Source organism: Nannobrachium achirus, assembly GCF_963921795.1.
Source record: "Nannobrachium achirus genome assembly, chromosome: 4".
In the NCBI taxonomy this organism is placed as follows: domain Eukaryota; kingdom Metazoa; phylum Chordata; class Actinopteri; order Myctophiformes; family Myctophidae; genus Nannobrachium; species Nannobrachium achirus.
The window spans coordinates 23,041,474-23,062,485 of record NC_137813.1 but is presented as its reverse complement, the minus strand read 5'-3'; the positions used below and the strand labels follow the sequence as shown (position 1 = coordinate 23,062,485).

Genomic DNA, 21,012 nt, shown 5'->3' with positions numbered 1-21,012 from the left:
GAGACCAGTGTTGGTTTCAGGCCTGCTGCGTATCACAGTCAGAAATGGTCAGGATCAAAGCATAGGAACCGTCGACCGACTGGAGCTGGATGTGTTAATGATGAGCCAGAAGAACCAAGGAGCACAAACCACAGCGAAACGGCCAGCTGTCGACACACTTAAGGTATTTAAACAGTCTGTAGGCCTACCTACCTACACGGGACAATTAGTTTAATCGCATATTCAGAGGACAGAATAAAGCCCAGAAAGTCCACGGTCGGAATGGGACCAGGTGGCTCTTCAACGTGACAGTGAGTGGACGCACCGTGCGCGCTTTGGCACCGACCAAGCTGCTGCTGTGCAGTTGGGGTGTGAAGTGGACCGGACCGCCGGTGGATGCCGCATCGCTGCCGGGTCCATAGTACCGAGGTAACCGAAGGTACTGTTCACCGCTGCTGTGCTATCACCACCACGTCATGGATGACTCGGGGATTATACGGCGCCGGAGGCTGCAGGTGAGGACGGTTGTTTGTTTTGGACATACAGTAACCCAGTGTTTTTTCACCCCAAGGACGCCTAATTTGATATGCAAATAGGCTACGGGACCCCATTTGATGGCATTTTAATCTCTTAACGATACCCCAATTTACATTACATGACACAGGCCTACATTTATTATTTAACTCTGAGAGTGTATAAATGGCACATTTGGTTATCACTCACTGACACTACTATAGTGCAGTGCAGACTACACAGTCAGCTGTCACTTTATTACTCATCATGTCTCATCATAGATGATGTGACATGGGTTTTTTTGTAGCATGACACTATTTTGTAGCATGACAGTATCTCTACCAGCAGCCAGCCATAGATGGCCAGTCACTATAAATAAAGTGTCAGTTAGTTGCAATAGCTAACTCTAATGTAGGCTAGGCCGCAGCATCTACAGTAGACCTACATACTGTATGTAGGCTTTGGTCAATTAGACAAAAAACTATCTAATGAATCGTCAGTCATGCATATTAATGCGACATGTTCATTATGGAGCAGTCTGCTTAAACACGGGTCAGCCTCTCTCTCTCTCTCTCTCTCTCTCTCTCTCTCTCTCTCTCTCTCTCTCTCTCTCTCTCTCTCTCTCTCTCCCCCATACTGTGTGTGATTCAGACAAGTAATAGCACCCTGCGGTGTGAGTGTCTGCAGGGTTCGGTAGGCCTGAAGGTAGGTGTGAGTAGGCCTACATACATAAATCTAACTGGAGGGTGGAGGCTTAACAACAAGCACATTGAGCCTTGTTGTGGGGGGAGAGAGAGAGAGAGAGAGAGAGAGAGAGAGCGAGAGCGAGAGAAAGGGAATAAAGAATAAAGGATATTAGAGTAGAGGTGAGGTGTCATCATCTCACTGTCAGTGTGTGTCTGATGCTGGAGAGAGTTCATGCTTATGGTGTCTTCTAGATCAGTGGTTCAGTGGTTCTCAACCTTTTCAGGCAACGACCCCCAAAATAATCCTATTTGAGCTGGGGACACCCCACCCTGCACAAGCACTTGGAATTGTAGGAGTTGGCATTACATTTAGTTTGACTCGATCTATTCCATTGTGAAAATAGCAGATCTATGCTCACAACGCATCGCGTTGTGAGGCGTTGTGAGCATAGATTGCTATTTTCACAATTTCTGCCTCTAATATTTGACAATTTGACCAATGTTTGACCAGAGGTACTGATAAGGTCTTTAAAGTCCTTAAATTGTCACTTTACCCTGTATACACTTATATTGTATGTTGGTCTGTTTACTGTTGAGTGAGAAAACAATGTTAACATTTAGCTAAACATCTGGGGACCTCCCAAAATAATTTGGGGACCCCTCCTGGGGGTGCCGAGCCACAGGTTGAGAACCATTGTTCTTGATACATGTGTGCAGGAACTGTACGATTTGCGTGTCTAGCATTGTGTGTGTGTGTGTGTGTGTGTGTGTGTGTGTGTGTGTGTGTGTATCCTTGTGTTGCTCAATGTTTGTGTGTGTGTCTGTGCTTGTGTGTCTGTGATATTGTGTGTTATGCGTCTCATCCAATTGTTTCTCCTCTCATTGTATGTGTGTGTGCACGCAAGCACGTGCGCACACACACACACACACACACACACACACACACACACACACACACAAACCTCTTCCTCTCTCTCTCCTAGCTGTTAAATTTAAAACCCCCTCATGTCTCTCTTTCTCTCAGTGCCATATGGTGACACACCCCGCTCCCCTGCGGTGGGGGTCGGGGGTCGCACCCATGATGCACTGCTTCAGCGTGACTTACATGAGACCAACATCTTTAGTCTGCTGCACTCTGTGACTCCACAGACCTTCAGCACACATCATTTACTTACCCATACAAACGGTATGATGTCATATAGAGTATTTAATCATGCCCTATGAGTAACATGCAGAAATACAACGAATGGCAAGCAAATGTATTTAGGGCATGATAATTTTCTGGATAAGGAACAATTTATATTAATTGAATTCAATAATCCACCCAATAACATCTCAGGCTTCATACCACAGCATAACCCATTTTGGGTAGGACCCCCTTTTGGTGTTTTTACCCTTCAGGACGGGAACCCCTTTTGTGTTTCTTTTAGCTATGTACAGTATATAGCAGTATAATGTTTTTGTAATTTTTTGAATAAATACTTTTTTTTCCCCAGAAAACCTAGGTTATGATTTAGAAGGCGTTTTAGAATCGGACTTAGTTCTAATTAAATGGGTTAATATGCATGGATGTGCACGTGCCTGCACTCTATGCGTTCCACTCGATTTGTGCGCCAAGCACCCACCTAGCCACTTTGCACAACAGTAGGTGCTAACATTGTATGATAGCATATACCACTGTTGTAGTAGTGTATGTAGATTAGTTGTTGGTAGGCTACTTAGGAAAACAATAGCCAGCAGTTTATGGCACTTCACACTCCACCAGATGCACAACCCACCCCCATCTGGTCTCTCCAGTCCATTCACATGCGTTGGTCTTTCGAGGGGTAGTGGAGTGAAAGATCTTGTTTCACAAGCCATAGTTAGGATAGCCTAATCTTACTCATGATATATCAAGCCAAAATAAATATTTCATTGGCTAATGCTGGTCGGAGCGTGTGAGCGTGCACGTGACCTTATTAAGAAAGGAGGGCACTTATGATACTTTTATGTCTGTGATATAATTTAAAATGTGCTAGTTTAGATAGATGAAGAATATAAGAAGAATATAAACAAAGTGTCAAAGTGTAGTACACAGCTGCAAATGTCTCCTAGCAACAGTCCAGTACATTAAGTTGAAACTGTGTAATGGTGATTTCTTTAACTGGGAGGGGGAGGCGTTATTTTTAAGCATTCAATGATCATCATTTAACCCAGTAGTTGTCAAACGTTGTCACCTTTCTCAAACGTCGTCACCTTTCCAACGAGGTACAGCTTGCTAAGCATCGGGCATTCGAAGCATGAGCTACACAGCCAAACGTGTGGGTAGCGCCGACCAAATATTTGCCAAAATGGCCTGTAATACTGTTCTGCTGGCATTCACTCTCCTTTTGGGCTTCAAGTGCTGGCAGTTGTGTGCCAGTCACAGGTGTTTGACAGTCACAGATGTGTGCCTAGAACCTGAGCATGGGTCCTGCAACTTGTTGAGTTTGTGGTTTCTTCAAGCAGCAACACTGGTGGAAAGATGCCACGTTTGTCCCTTCAGGATAGGGCCCTGGTGGCATTCACCTTTGTTGCATGAATGCTCGATGCTTAGCTAGGGCCCATGGTGGAGGGGCCTTAATTATTTATGCTTTAACTATTGAAAAATAGCAGATATACAAGCTCACAGCGCGGCACCGAGTGCCGCTCTGCGAGCTTGTAGATCTGCTACTTTTGAAAAATCATGAAAATGTGTGCAAATCTTTGAATATATGTATTATTTGAGCGAACATTTGTAACTGGAATTTTGCTCCTGGGGGGTCCCTGGACCTAAATATTTTGAATTGGGGGTCTGTCGCCAAATACATATCATTTTGGGGGTCCTTCACATGAAAAAGTTTGAGCACTACTGTCTGACATAGAAACATAGGTTTTTCAAAGACTTTTTCGTAATTTTTCAAAAATAGAAGATCTACAAGCTCGCAGCGCGTCACTCGGTGCCGCGTTGTGAGCTTTTATATCTGCTATTTTTCAATAGTTAAAGCACAAAATAATGCGTAACAATGCGTTCCCAGTCTAAATGGGTTAAACCCCCCTCCCGCTATGAAAAACATTCATGGGGGGGGGGGGGGGGGGGCCCAGTGAATCCTTGTACCCAGGGCCCAGAATTTGGTGCGACACCCCTGTGTGGTCCTCTGTGTCCCCTGGGCCCTCTCCATCTGTCAGGCAGCGCACTGCAGCTCCCATCAGTGCTGGAAATGATGAGCATCACACTGGCTGTCGCCTGGCAGCGCCATGCTCCTTGATTGATCCCTGTTGTCCGGCCCTACACTCGCCTTCTCGCCGTTGTTCTCTGTCATGTCTGCTAAATGATTGGCCGGCTATCGGGCCAGCCAGGCGGGGCAACGGACAACGGTGCTGTGCCGTACGTAGGCATGCAGCCGGGGCTAATGCCTTTTCATTACGACGGGGGCCATTTCTCCTCCTGCAGACAGCAGGACCTGAAAGGACGAGACGTCAGAAGTGCAATCATAGTGGAACAGTTGTCTCATATCTGGAGGGTGTGTGTGTGCGTGCATGCGTGTGTGTGCGTGTGTTTTTGTCCCTTTTCAGTCTCTTTGCCCTCTGGATGCCTGGGTGAATGGATGCATGAATGATGAAGAGTTGAACGGATGGATAGATGGATCATGGATGGATGCATGGACGGATTGATGGATGCATGGACGGATTGATGGATAGTTGGGCGACTGTCTGCCTGACCGGATGGATGGATGGATGGAAGGACAGACGGACAAATGGACGGATTGATGGAGGAGGCTGGATGGATGGATGGATGGATAGATGAATGGATGGATGGGGGAGAGTGTTTTTGCCAGGTCTTTCAGTCCGAGTGTATCAAAAAAGCAACTGGGTTAAGGCATTGGAAGCTTGTGATTGGCTGCACGGAGGTGACGAAAGTCGGGGGGACGGCGATATACCTTAACCTAACCTTAACCCTAACCCTAACCTCAGTAAAACAAACGCTGGCGAATGCTAACCTGGTGAAATGCTAACCTGCTGACACTGGTGAAATGCTAACCTGGTGAAATGCTAACCTGCTGACGCTGGTGAATGCTAACCTGGTGAAATGCTAACCTGCTGACGCTGGTGAATGCTAACCTGGTGAAATGCTAACCTGCTGACGCTGGTGAATGCTAATCTGGTGAATGTTAAACTGGTCGGACCAACAGTGCTTAACCCAGTTGCTTTTTTGATACACTCTGACTGAAAGACCTGCAAACAACACTCTCCCGGATGGATGGATGGATGGATGGATGGATGCACGGTTGGCCGTGGGGAAGTCTGTGTGATTGTCTGGATGAATAGTGTGAAGGATGATGAATAGAAATCTGTCAAATCAACTAACTTAAACCATTTGTCTACAAATGTAACCAAATAATAGACCCTTACATGTCTCTCAAAGTTGAATTAACATTCAGGACATTACTGTAAACAGGTAGATGACTTGAAGCTTGAATGACGGACTGTCCTGCAAGCATGCTTGTTGACCTAAAACATGACTGCAGTGGAGATCCCAGTAAGAGAGCCGCACATGTCATTATGAGAGCTTATAATCCGCAGGCAAGATGATTAAAGACGTGGCCCACAGGTTCACCTACGTGGCCTTTTGCTAACGCTTTCACATACTGTACCGTATATTGCTTTCACAGTATAACATCGTATTCCCAGGGAAGAGACTACACACAAAATACCATGTTTAACACACCGTAACACCTGTCTACATGAGGGTTTGTGAAGATGGCTCAGCTTGAATGTTGACTTTTTTTTTTTTTTTTTGTAAAGAACGTTTGTTTTATGTTTAAACGCTTTTCTTCTCTGCACATTTTTGCCTCTGGTTGAGTGAACATAAATGATGCATCCACATCGACAATGACTCACCACAGGAAGCCAGTTCAAACATGTCCCAGAGCATCTGTGCAAATATCACACACGCATGCACGCACGCACGCACGCACAAAGTCATGAACACATAGATACACTCATATCATCAACATGGATCAGGAAGATTTTGGAAAAACAAATTTTTGCCCTATTTGTGGAGATAAGCCACCTACGGTCGCTTATCTCCCGATTAGGGAGTCTTACTGGTATTCATACATATAGTAGCCTACATACACGCGTGTGCAAGCGCACACACACACACACACACACACACACACACACACACACACACACACACACACACACACACACACACACACACACACACACACACACACACACACACACTTTCAAACATGTAGGAGGTTAATGGTGCTGCTGCTGTCAAGGTGAACAGGCAGTGACAGAAATAGGCCATCTGCAGTCTCATGCTAAACAGCAGCACAACATTCAGCTTTAATTACAAGGAGCTGCGCACTTGGACTAATCTCCAGGAAAATGCGCTTCCTTCCACACTAATTAGACCCTGGCACAAAGTCATGTTTGAATATGCACTGATTTATGATAATGTTTTGTTTTTCTTTTCTGTCTTTCTCTCTCCACTCACATTAACAAAGACATACAGTACCTGCCTATGCGCCGAAAAACAAATGAATCGATAGTTGTACACATTTACAATATCCTTAGTGCAGTGGTGATTTCAAGGACCCCAGTTTGATATGCAATGCAATTCAATTCAATTCAAAGGAGCTTTATTGGCACGAGAAAACATACGTTTACATTGCCAAAGCAAGTGTCGCAAATAAAATAAAAATTGTTGAAAATGGGGAACATATATACAGTTGGAGGGGGTACAGCATTGTGTAAACAGAGCTATGTCGCATTATATCATTTTAAATATATACAGGGTATAAAGCTTCTGGAACTAATAGCAGCATTATTTTTTCTCAAAATGAATTTAAAGGTAGATGTCCATGGTTTGTACTGTAGCCCTTAGGGTGGTTGTGTTGCTAGCAGTCTTTTGTCACAACAGTTCACAATTCTTGCTGCTGTGTTTACACGGTGTTGTATTTCTCCCAGTAGGAATGGGAGTTTTTCATCATTGGTCATGTTTTCAAACTAACTTTGGGTGTGTGTAATCTGTGGGAAGTATGTTTCTCTGATGTCTTGGTATAGTGGGCAGGTGGTTAGAAAGTGTAGCTCTGTTTCTACCACATTTTGTGTGCAGTGGATGCATAGTCTATCTTCCCTTGAGACTGGGTCTGTCTATGGCGGCCTTTCTCTATTGCAAGGCGGTGTTCGCCGAGTCTGTACCTAGTCAAGGCTTTCCTGAGTTTTGGGTTGTTTACTGCGCTCAGATATTCTGCTAATGTATATTCTCTTTTTAGTGTCATGCATTGGGCCATCCATGGACCGAGAATTTGAACGTACAAAACATACAAACTCCAGTCATCCCCAGCAGACCCAAACCATCTGCTTTAGCAGGCGCTGCTGTCAGGAAAGATAGGAAATATAGCTTGTAATTGTTTTGTTTCCTAATCTGTAATTCCGCAGGAGCATCACTTTGGTGACAGAAGCTCCCATCTGTCTTCAGTCACCCTTAGCCAACACCAGGCTTCATTAGCGGGGCCTAGTCTGAACACGCCTGTTTGGGTGCTTTTAAGCCTCTTGTATGTTCTTACAGTAAATGAGAAACCCGATCGTGCGGTGTGCAACAAGCTTGGCAGCCCGACATGGTAATTACGACCCAAGAGAATAATGAGCTATGGAGAAATTGCCATCTATCCACCGCAGCCATGTCTCATAATATGACAGGGAAGCTGCTGGATATCATTTGAATAATAATAATAATGTCCACTATCTCTTCACTGAGTCTGAGAGCGATATTATGTTCATTTGGTGGAAATTATTATTAGAGAAGAACGTCAGCGGAAAATTAAGATTGGATTTTCGTGCTGTCGGTTAGTCACAGAGCACTTATACACCCACCAGTAGCTACGCTACACCATGCGGCCGCTGATGGAGACTAGGGATGTCCCGATACCACTTTTTTGCTGACCGAGTACGAGTACAAGTACTTCATGTTGAGTACTCGCCGATACCGAGTACCGATACGAGTACAATTAATAATACAAAATGTATTTAAATTACGCTTTTTTTTTTCCCTCTAAAAAAATATATTATCCAATTTATATATCCGCATCCATCCTCATCCGCAACTATAACATAATGTCAAATTATTCTTTTTTTCTGGTATTCTCAGAAATGCATTCATTGATTTAGCCCACAGCAATCTGAGTTCCCAGAGGTCATTTCTTCCGCCACTAGGTGGCGAAGCCCACAGAATCTCTATTCTCTTCAATCAATCGTCTTTTTTCAGCTGTGCTACACTGGCAGGCAGGCACGTACACACATTGACAATTTGACATCAAAGGGGGCTTGAGCCCCTGCCAGATCAGTCTGTAAAAAGTGTCCATGAATGCATTTTTTTACTATGGTAAAAAATGCAAATGTCCCCGGGCCCTTTCCATACCATAACTGAAGGCTGCATTCAAGAGAATTGTCCACCAAAAGGCCTTCTAGAAATATCAGCCCCTGCCTCTCTAAAATGTCTCTGCACGTCCCTGCAGACAGACACACACTTCACCGAGAGAGCGAGCTTTCAAGACAAGAGCGACAGTGACAAACAAACAAACACACACACAGCTTTCTAGTGGGAAGTTTAACTTACCTACAGTAGCCTATACTTTGCAATTTGCGTGAGGTGGTGAAGGATATATGAAAGAGATTCAACTTTAGAGGTAAGTTTAGCGCAACAAGGCATGCCGTGATGCTGATGCCTTTAAGTGGTCGCAGCTGTATCGTTGGAGCACTGGTGCCTCGTTCGCAGTGCGGCACTGTGAGCTTGCATATCTGCTATTTTTCAATAGCAAAAGTATAAAATAATTAAGGCCCTGGCTTTCACCTTGAGCCCTAGTAACTCAGTCCCACTTTTCTCCCCCTTGTGACGCCCCAGCAGAGTATCGGGCGCTGCCGTGAGAAGTATCTGGCGAGTACGAGTACAGCAAAATAGGGTTGTATCGGGTCGAGTACCGATACCACGAGTACCGATACCGCATCCCTAATGGAGACCACAATGGACTCGGAAACGAGCGCTGGTTCAGCGACCTTTTCAGAAATTAAAAAGTGTAAAAGTTGAGTAGCCGATTAAGAGAGAAATTGAGGTGCGTTGCGGTGGTTACTACACTTGTGCTCTGAATCCTCATCCTATTATTACATATGTGTTTTTTACATCATCCTGTACAGCTGTATAGGGTCAAGACCATAGACCGTAAAAAGAATGTACAGCGTGACGCCATTGGTTTCTAACGATAAATTAAGCCTATTTTAGTGCGATTTCAAATCCACCATCTTTCTATATCCGGAAATGAATCAACTGAATGCCATTGGCTGGAGGGCAGTCTTCACTCAGTAGAAAGAGTAGAACGCCTAGAAACATAGCCTAATCTATACTATAATTTTGCAAATGTCTGTCTGAGTGAGTGTCTGTCTGTCTGTCTGTCTGTCTGTCTGTCTGTCTGTCTGTCTGTTGTGGTGGAAATATTTATAGAGTAACAAAAGTCTAAATCTCACAAGGCTACTCATTTAGCGGTACCTGCAGCTGTCAATCTAACAGCTGAGTTCTCTCCCCCACCTATGCTTGCTCTCTCACTCTGTCAGCAAATCTGTACCCTGGGTAACTATTTGTATGTTGTCTTTATGTTTAGAACATATCCTTATAAGACCATGTTAACATGTTAGAATAGCATCTTGGACTATAAGAGCTGTATGGTAATGGTACTAGGGAAGTCTTCTGCCCGACAGGGCAGAAGACTCTCTGATGCTGATAATGCTGTTTCTCTGATGCTGAATCTTCTTCAATAAATGGTTGACTTCACCCTGACTGGATATTAATATTTTTCTATCATACTGTCACAGCGTTTCTCCTCAGTGGCTGGAGCAATTGATCTGAAATCGCATCACCATTAGCATTAATATGAACACACCTGACATAACTGTGAAGCCCGTTTGTCACTTTCACAAATCATATGCTGTATATTAGCATTTTTATGGTGTAACTACTATCTATTCTGCATCTAGCATGAGGCATATCTATTCTGCATCTAGCGAGCTAGCTATGAGTTGAAGTGGATGTAAAGGGGCGTGTATGGCCTTGGAAGTGGGATGCGGCTCTAAGAAAAATGTAATAGTAGATAATTTTGCAAATGTCTGTCTGAGTGAGTGTCTGTCTGTCTGTCTGTCTGTCTGTCTGTCACAACGTTTCTCCTCAGTGGCTGGAGCAATTGATCTGAAATCGCATCACCATTAGCATATGAACACACCTGACATAACTGTGAAGCCCGTTTGTCACTTTCACAAATCATATGCTGTATATTAGCATTTTTATGGTGTAACTACTATCTATTCTGCATCTAGCATGAGGCATATCTATTCTGCATCTAGCATGGGGCAACATGTTTAACCAGCTCTGTGTGTGTGTGTGTGCGTGCGTGCGTGCGTGTGTGTGGGTGGGTGGGTGGGTGGGTGGGGGGGGGGTGTTGGCTGGCCCTCTTTCAGATGTTGTCATGTAGATCAGTACACAGTATCTCTGTAGCCTTTAAACGAAACGGGTATTTCTTACATTGATGCTCCTACATATTATCATGCAAGCACCAGAAAGTTACTTTCCATCCCTCATATACTGTGTGTACTACACACAGTATATGAGGGATGGAAAGTAACTTAGTTCACACCCCATAACCCACACACTGCAAATCATTTCGGAGCTCATATCTTTGAACGGGTAAGGACTAGTTATTTTAATTAATGGGACCATAATTTACTACACGCATATCAGGATGATAAACTAGCGATTGAAAGCAAGGCAAGTGTTTGTGAAAAGGTTTACTAAGGTAATAAAATCAAGTGGCCATTAGGAAGAGCAACTTGAACGAGAACCCGGAACGGAAGTAGCCTTTATTTCCAGCGAACTTAAGTTTAGCCCTTGGTCGAGACTCCAGTTGTTGTAATGTCTGTACTCTGTAAACTTTTAGAGCTGGATGCCTGTTTGTCTGTGTGTAGCGAATCTGGCAATGCGAACACTAGTGCAGTCAGTGCATATACCATAGGACCATAGGCGATTTTAAGGGGTGTCCTAGGGTGCACGCGCAACCCCTGGCCGCCAGGTGGCCATTTTGTTTTTTTTGTTTTTTTGTAATGTAACTTTACATCCACTCAGACCGAATACAACAACACCCCCTAGTGGTAGTGATAGAGGCTGGCAGCTCCAGGCAGCCCCCCCCTCCCCTCCTGATGTGATGTCATATCCACGCGCCAGTATTGAAATTGAAAACAACATCTGTTAAAAATAAAGCATGGAGTTCGAGCTCTTCACTACTATGGACGTGACTACCGGTAGATATTATAATATAGCTGCTTGCCCTGAAACATCACATGGAGAGGATCATTTTGTACCTGACTTTCCTCTACAAAACACAGACCTCAGGCTCTATCAGCCAGGACTCTTGTCTCACTGTGCGTGACTGAACCATTTCCTCCTGACCAGCCCAAGGTAAGACTAAGACAGTCAGATCATGCTTTTATAAACCCTATTATATTAAGCCCAAAATGGTTCTGCCGCCGTGTAGAACCGAACCGATTTTAACTTGAAAAAATGCGCGCGCGGGTGCATGAGGTAATAGAGGTCGTGCACCCCTTGCTGGAAGAGGCTAGAGTCGCCTATGCATAGGACTCTACTCATGCTGCTTCTAACATCAACAGTGGGCTGCTTTGCCATGTTCTTAAAGGCACATACACATAATTAGCCTGGCATAGCCAGCCTATATACTAATGCAGCTAACTAACTGTAGTTTTAACATGGGTGGATTGTCAAGCTGAGCTAGGCTAACACATAATAGCATGACAGGAGTGTTACTGTTACCCTAACCCTAAGAAATCATCGGTTTATTGTGTCTAAAAACACATGGTAATCCCCTTGCATGCATGCCCTAATTGCCCTTCCGAAATGCGATAAAAAAAAATGCGGTCACAATGCCTCGCGGTGCGCCGCATTGTGACCTTGTAGATCTCCTATATCCATATTTTTGGGTATTTAAGTACATTTCGATACCAATATCTTTGTACTTTTAGTCATTTCTTAATTCCAGACTTTTACTTGTAACAGAGTATTTCTACATTGCTGATACTTTTACTTAAGCAACAAATGTGAATACATTTTCCACCACTGGTAAAGGACAGGAAAGAAAGAGGTATTATACAACAGTGGTGCTCAACCTTTGGGTCGGGACCCCCAGGGAGGTCGCCAAATTATTTTGGGGGGTCCCCAGATGATTAACTTAATGTGCGACATTGTTTTCTCACTCAACAGTAAACAAACCAACATAAATTATACAAAATGTAATGCTTCTCTTATGGTGTCTGCACACCAAACAGCCTACAGGAGACTCCTTTTGACTGTACACAGACTGCAAAGAGTTGATTAGTATAGGAAATTGAGAGTTGAGATTGTGAATGGTATTTAGTTAAAATGTGCAACGGGAAAATGTCTCTGGCTTATTTAGGCTTGCTTCTGGAAAGTTCTGGAATGTAGCAGACTAGACTCTGGTCCATTCTAGTGGAGGATTTACCACCGACCGCAAGCACCGACTGAACATTTCCATCGACGGGTTACGCCAGCCCTATCGACAGCAAGCGCCTCTTGCCGACAAGCTCCCGATGGCTTCCTGTCGGCAGCCTGTCGGCAAGAACGCTTTCCGACGGTGATTCGTGAGAGATTCTGTGCGGTTAGGACCTGGCTTTAGTGCTCGTAGGGTCGAGGGGGTCCCCAGTTGAAATATGATTATTTTGGGGGTCACGGCCCGAAAAGGTTGAGAACCACTATTATACAAGGTCAGGGAACCACACATGTTCAGAGACGGGGTAAGTAGCCATTATGCTGCAGCTGATGTCTGAGTCACACACCATTTCCTTCTCTAGATTGTGCCGTTTTTGAACGGCGAGACCAGTGAGGACACACATGGGACAGTAAAGGACCAGTGAGGACACACATGGGACAGTAAAGGACCAGTGAGGACACACATGGGACAGTAAAGGACCAGTGAGGACACACATGGGACAGTAAAGGACCAGTGAGGACACACATGGGACAGTAAAGGACCAGTGAGGACACACATGGGACAGTAAAGGACCAGTGAGGACACACATGGGACAGTAAAGACAGATGCTTCAGACCGCCCTCAGTTCGTCTCTCATACCCGCGCTGCCAATTGGCGGCTGCACTGCTGTTTGAAGCACGTGCAGGATGTGCAATTGTCTACTAGACATGCATGAACATCAAAGAGCCCATGGAGTGACATCAGACAGACAGACAGGCGGACAGATGTCTGCAGGCCTGGATTCTGTTCTGCTCCGCTGATAAGATTAATGCAGATCGATGCTCTCTTTCCATTGGTTTTGGTTATCTTTTTTTGTTTAATTACAAATGGCCTATCTGTGCAAAAACAGCCTTTTGTTCATCGATAGTGTGTGCGAACAGTGTTGGAAAATCGTATGTATAGTTGATCCCAGATGTTAGGTCCTCCCCTGACGGTAAAGCACTCCATTGCCATTAGCTTGGTAGTCCTCTGATGTTAAACCCCCCAAATGTTTGGTAAACCTTTCCATCGCTAGGTTCTCCCGAGGCTTTCTACACACCTACTCTGTCTTTAAGTCATCTTCTAACAGGCTCTGATAGCTCAGGGTCAATTAGCCTGATCAATGAAGGACATAGTGAAGGAGCAATCAATAGGGTGAATATTCACTCGTCCTTGTAAATAGGGATTTGTCTCCGCTAACATGGAAAGCCACAGGGCTTAGCTGGACAACAGGCTAATCTACGATTAGCCCGCCACCCTTCCCATCGGCAGGTTAAAGGAGGGGGTATCCACTATCCAGTCATTCTCTTTGCATGGTCTTCGTTTATTAAGAGAATGCATAGTCCACTCTCCCTTGTAATTTTAATCTTCTTGGGACAGGACAGCTTAGATCAAGGTTGGGCAACTTTGATGATAGAGGGGGCACTGTATTTCCACACTCACTCCAGGGGGCCACATTGCATATTGTTGCTGTCGACAGAAACATCTTATCTCCATATTTGAACGTAACTTGTTTTTGTAATTGATGTCCCACTCCATCATTCTACTGTCACGAATAAGTAGCAAAAAATAGCCAGTCTACAAGCGCTAAACGTGTCGCAATGCAGCGTGTTTAGTTATACTGTACGTGTAAATATATGTAAACTTAATGAACTTTTACAAATAAGTTGGACATAAAAAGAGTAGCCTGCAATTGTAATACTATCCATCAAAAACTACTAATATGGACTAAAGTAATTAAAGGAGGTCCTGTTTTGCATGTTTGGAATTAAAGTTGCCCATGTATGACTTAGATGGATACATTGTAGGAGACATACAGTGACTGTACGTTCTGGTGAGATTTAATCCTATAGAATAAAATATATAGGGTTAATCGCCATCAGAACAGAAAGGGTATGTTTTTCTCTGGTGGGAAACATCTTTACCACTACACTGGGTTGGGCAATCATTTCTACTGTGAGTGTATTCAGATTCAGATTCCATTATCTGAGACAGAGTTTGTTTCCAAATACAAGAGAGACTTGACACCCTAATTACACCCTGAAGAGACTTTGCGAAACATTGGTTCTGTTCTGTCAATCATCACTTCAAACAACAATGTTGTAGATTCTATGGGGGGTAACCATTTGGAAAATAGTTCAAATATTAAAATAGTTTAGCAGTTAAGTATAATAGTTAAAATCATCTCTTAACAATGTATGCTATTGTTGTACTATATGCCATATACGGTAGTATGTATTTTGACGCTGTGGTCATTTTTGTTTGTATTCATCAATTCATGCCAACACAGTCAGTTCTGACAGACAGTTCTGTTGTGTGGAAGAAGTATCTGCAAAATATTGAACTGAAAGTACTAATGAGCAGTAGCAGTACAGTACACACACAATATGCATCCACACACATGCACACATACTGTACAGTACACACACCTGCACACTCCACCATGCACACCCATAACGTACAGTATGTGCGTCACACATTCACTGGAGCAGGCATAACCCCATGCATGCACACTATCTGAAGGTTAATCTAATAATTGCATTGGCCGTGGTGGTCTGGCTATCAATTCTAATTGCATGTTAACTGAACTGGCCCACAATGTCACTGCAGTGGGCGTGAAGTAGCTCACACATTAACCACTTAAACCCAATATACTTAGAGTCCCCCAGGGCTCTATACTAGGTCCTCTCCTTTTCCCCCTCTTCACCAAATCTGTCTGTAAAACTGCTTTAGGGTTGTAATATTGACATGATTGATTCATTTAAATTGTTATGCTGTGGTCACGGTATTACAGGAAAAGAATTACGGTTCAGAACTGCAGTTGCTTGGTGATGCTGCATTGTACCTTAAAACGGTTCACCGTTGCATGCTCAGTTGCTCACTCTGTTCTCCTTGGGCCATGCACTTCACAGCTCTCTTCTATTTATTCTTCAGTTTCCTCAAAGAGAGTGGCATGGGATTTTATTATAACGTTTGTCTGAGAAGTTGAACAGTCATGACTCATAAGTGTGATTTTATAAGCGATTGCATGCTGTATGTGTGGAACTGAGTACACTCACGCATGCGAGCGCACACACGCAACACGCGCGCGCACTCACTCACTCACTCACTCACTCACTCACTCACTCACTCACTCACTCACTCACTCACTCACTCACTCACTCACTCACTCACTCACTCACTCACTCACTCACTCACACACACACACACACACACACACACACACTAGGGCTCTAGCCAGGCAAAAAGCTAAATCAAGCCCCCCATCTCTCTCTCTCTGTGTCTGTCTATCACAGTGTGCAGGGTTGTGTTAGTCATGCCAGCCACAGTGCTGACATGAGTCCTGGCTTTGATTCAGTGCAGAATGTGTGCCGCACCTCCAAGCCAATGTTCTCCATCCTTCCATGATCTGCACTCAGGAGATGGACAGAATACTCTGTCCTGCTGGATTCAAGGAGAGAGAGGGAGAGAGAGAGAGAGAGAGAGAGCGCCGTCCTCATAAATATTGACTTTTATTTCTGCAGCATTGATTCTATAGGTGATAAGTGACCTCAGTAAAGATCAGTGTTTGTTGTTCATCTCATGTGAATGAAATGTTTATATTTATTTCGTCAGGTATACTTGTACCAGAATAAGATGTTTACCTGTACCAGGCGTACCTGTATCAGTACCTGATCTCTTCTCTTCTCCTTTTTTTTGTCTTTGTCTTTGTGTTTTCCTCCAGAAGGATCTGCCACTGCCCCGCAAGAATAGCAGGTGAGTCAATGCCCCCCCCCCCCCCCCCCCCCTCCCCCACCCCCTCTCCCCCTTTCTCTCTCTTCTGGTCAACCATAAGGATGAAACAATGGCATCCATGGGAGCTTGCTATGTCTCTCCTCTCCTCTCCTCTCCTCTCCTCTCCTCTCCTCTCCTCTCCTCTCCTCTCTCCTCCTGCAGGCACGTGCACACATAGACGTCAAAGGGGGCATTCCAGACCATGAATGCAGTTTTTTATTATGTTGAAAGAAATGCAAATACCCTCTTTTCATGCCATACCCGAAGGCAGCATTCAAGATAATTGCCTGAACTTAAATGCAGCATCTTATGTTGAAATAATTGCCTTCACTGTCCAGAAATCCACACCATCCACATCTCCAGTATTGCCTTTTTTATGCTTAGTGTAGCGACCTCCAAGCTCACAACGCGTCGCAGTTGGAGGTCTGCTATTTTCAATATTTTCACCACAAGGCCCTTTTAGAAATTTCAGCCCCTGCCTCTCTAACATTCTCTGCACGTCCTTGTCCTCCTAGCTCAGTGCTCCCTCTCAGTTGAACATGATTTTCTCCACTACTTGGAGTCGGAAGAGTTGAGGCATTGCATTTTGTTTAACACGATCCTATTGTGAAGCTAGCAGATCTACATACAAACGCGAGGCGTTGTGAGCATGCAATTTGTCATTTTAGGGGTATTAAAAAAGGTCTTAAAAGACCTTAAATTGTCACTTTAGAAAGCAGATACCCTTTATACACTTAAACTTTATCTTGGTTTGTTTACTGTTGAGTGAGAAAACAATGTTGCACATTAACTTAATCATCTGGGGACCCCCCAAAATAATGTTGAGAACCACTGTTACACTAACACTACAGGGATGTATTGTGAGTTTCTGTCTGTGTAGTCTCGCGTGGCCAGACTGTTGCCTCCGCGATTTGGCCAAATGCTCCCGCCATACAGTCTGGCAAACCGGAATAGAAATGATGAGTGCGAGATAAAGCGGATGTGACGCAACCGCTCCCTTGGTGCAGTAGCAATAACACTGGAAGCGTTATGTCTCCTTTCTTTATTTTTTGGGGCATTATTTAGTCTTTCTCTGTTGTTGTTGGTCTTACTTCCATGTTGTTTTCAAACGTTTTCTTAAACTATACACTGATAACAAGAATAGGCCGCTCGAATGACTTTGTCTGAGCTATTGTGTTTCTGTTATGTTTCCAATGGGACTACAGTTCAGTGCAGCACTGGCTACTTCCGATACTCGCCGTTCGGGAGCTGCCGTTCCAGACTCTATATAGCATTCGAAGATTGTGGAATAGTTGTCTGGCTACACGAGACTACTGTCTGTGTGACCGGCAGAGTGTTGGACTCTGTCCATGGTGCTGAAAGGCTCTGCATTTCTCTCAGGACTTCTACCGTCAGCCCTTTACTCTTCCTGTTGCTTTCATCTTCCTCTCTCTGTTTCTCTTCCTCATCCTCAACCTCCAGAGAAAGGTTCTCTCCGCCCTCAATGTAGTATGCCCTGCACTAGTATGTACTTAGAGGGGTATAGTTTGTGTCCTTATCTTTCTTTTCTCTCTCTCTCTTGGGGTATAGTTTGTGTCCTTATCTTTCTTTTCTCTCTCTCTCTCTTTTTCTCTCTCTTAATTAAAGTTTAAGTTACCTTAAAAGATGAGTTTGCAATGCATTGTGACGCATTGAGCTTGTAGATGGTCCATTTTCAGGGCATGACACCAACGCACAACCAAGTATAAATCAGGCATTAGATGATGGGAGACTAAAAAACGTTGTGCAATATAGTAATGGCCATATCGTGAGATATAGTATGAGACGGGATTATCATCTGGGATCTGGGATTTACCTAAAGTTTCTAGCTGTATTGTTATTGTATTATTACTTAGAATATATATTGTTACAATAGAGGTCTATTGTGGATCGTGATACACCATTTTATTGTCTGTCAACTTTGTATTGATATCATAAGAAAGCCTTCTAAAATGAATATCTTGATCATTGTCCATATTGCTCAGCCCTACGGCGCTAAACAGGATATGATAATCATTATGGATATTCTATCTGCCCCTGCGAAAAAACAACATCATTGTGTCTAGCAGTGCACGCGTGCACACATTTGCACTGGCCACTTCCGCTATCCACACCCTCTCTGGTCTGACAGTTCCACTCTCCCTGCCCTATCCGTCTCCTCCTCTCCCATCTCTTTACTTCTGGTAACCACGGTTGATCGGACCTGAAATGAGGCCACGGAACGCACCCTCCTCTCACGCAGGCACACACTGTGTTTGTGTTGAGGTTGCGTTTTACCATCCATCTCTCTGTTGTTTCTCCATTTTCCTGGCTCTCGCCCCTTGTCTCGCTGTCAGCTCTCTGTGCGTCAGTGCCGTCTGGATTAATTCTGTCTCTGACCAGTCATGCATTATCCATGAGCTCATCAGAGACGGCTTCGCGTTCATTCCACCGATCGTGCGCTCCTCTGAACGGGGCGTGCCATGCAGCCTGAATGTGCGTGTGTGGATCGATTTGGATGTGTATGTTTGAACTGTATATATACAGTATAAAGATGTGGGCGTCGGCGTGTGTGTGTGTGTGTGTGTGTGTGTGTGTGTGTGTGTGTGTGTGTGTGTGTGTGTGTGTGTGTGTGTGTGTGTGTGTGTGTGTGTGTGTGTGTGTGTGTGTGTGTGTGTGTGTGTGTGTGTGTGTGTGTGTGTGTGTGTGTGTGTGTGTGTGTGTGCGCGCGCTTTGTTGTTGCTCAAGTTCATTGGAGCTCTAACTCTGTTACGCAATAGCAACCACATGACCTCCATCTATAAACCATAGCTCAGCTCTCTGACATCCTTCATGCTACCCTCCTCCTTGTTCTTCTTTCATTCATGGTTTCTGTTGCCCGCAGTGATGAAGGTCTATTCATTCCCATGTCTTGGTTGCCTTTCATCACTCACACGTACAGAGGGCCATAAAAACACACACACACACACACACACACACACACACACACACACACACACACACACACACACACACACACGTAATCACGTATGTGTTATGAAATCACCCCCACTCAGACTCAGCTCTGTGCCATGGCACTCTGCCCTTGGGACAATAGCGCCACGATTCCCTGCCTCCTTCTGTTTTCAAAGACAGAGCCACCGTATGTACCTAGTCCCTCCTCATGCCTCTCTCTCCCCCCTTCTCTCTCTCTCTCTCTCTTTTGCCCACTTCTGGTACGGTGCCACATTTACCCCAAGCAGACAGTCCACTCAGAGCACAGCTAAAGGCTTTAGCGAGAGCCTCGCCTAGCGCCACATTGCGATGACACCGGGGCTGCGATCCGACTGCTCCCTCGACGTTCAGCCTCGGTGCTACACCTAACTACACCATCTCCGGCAACATACGCCTAGCTACACCATCTTCAGCAAAACACGCCTAGCTTCTGTATACCATCTCCGGCAACATGTTCCGCCGCACACAAAGGTACAGCTAGAGGACCTAGCGAGCAGGTTTGCCGTCGGGCCGGGCTGCACTGTGGGGTGTGGCTGTGCCGTTATCTCCTATCTATCCTTTATCGCTTTCTCTTTGCTTTCAGCCGCTCTGTTTTCTTGCTCTCACTTGGCTTCTCCCCATGCCTTGTGTATCTCTTTGCAGCTACACAGTGGATAAGTAACATTAGTAGGAGGCTCATGTTGTCAGGGTGGTTTGTAACGTCCGTCCGTCCGTCCGTCCGTCCGTCCGTCCGTCCGTCCGTCTGTCCGTCCGTGTGTGTGTGTGTCTGTGTGTGCGTGCGTGCGTGCGTGCGTGCGTGCGTGCGTGTGTGTGTCATCATCATGCGTCATCATCGTACACAATGGACAGCTAAGATGTGTGTGTGTGTGTGCGCGCGCTCGCTCGCTCGCATGTGTGCGTGTGTTTCTGTGGGGGTGCACTGCACATGTGTGTATATTTGTGTGTATCAGAGCAGGTTTTAAATGTCTGCCCTGTTGTGCTGAGTGTGCCCACAGAGAGTCTCTGAGTAGTTTTTGTGAAAGGTTGATACTCTCACAGTATATCAGGTCCTTCATGCTGTCAGCCTGCATGTGCAGTACAGCAGGGGTCTTCGACGTTTTCAGGCCAAGGCCAAGGCTTAGCTGAAAGAGACATGAAGCAGGGACCCCCTCTATATTGTATAAATGTGTGATGCAGATTGTCATAGACTTAATAGATATATTCATAGACTTGTTTGACAGCACTGTCATCAGTCTAGATGTTGGATTCATCTTAATGTGTATTTTCAGACATTTAACCACTTAAATCGTCAATATTTGTTAACTTAACCTTTCACTCCGTACTTGGTCTGCTCTTTTTTACCTCTACACCAAACCTATTTGCCAAAAATAGCCGATCTGCAAGCTCTCAACGCCTCGTTGAGAGCTTGTAGATCTGCTATTTTTGGCTAAAGTTCTCATCGGAATAAGGATGCAAGGGTTCAAGTTGTTAATTTA

At 44.7% G+C, this 21,012-nt stretch overlaps 1 protein-coding gene across 1 annotated transcript in view; it reads left to right on the top strand.

Annotated features, from left to right (window-relative positions):
• Nucleotides 1-455: 455 nt before the first annotated feature.
• LOC308282767 (microtubule-associated serine/threonine-protein kinase 1-like) overlaps nucleotides 456-21,012 on the top strand; it is a gene marked incomplete at both ends in the record, with an annotated part of 81,882 nt that continues 61,325 nt past the window's right edge. The window contains 2 exons of the mRNA XM_080723156.1: nucleotides 456-494; nucleotides 16,497-16,528. Of these exons, the coding sequence (XP_080579282.1) occupies nucleotides 456-494; nucleotides 16,497-16,528 (71 nt within the window). The remainder of the gene's footprint in view (nucleotides 495-16,496; nucleotides 16,529-21,012) is intronic.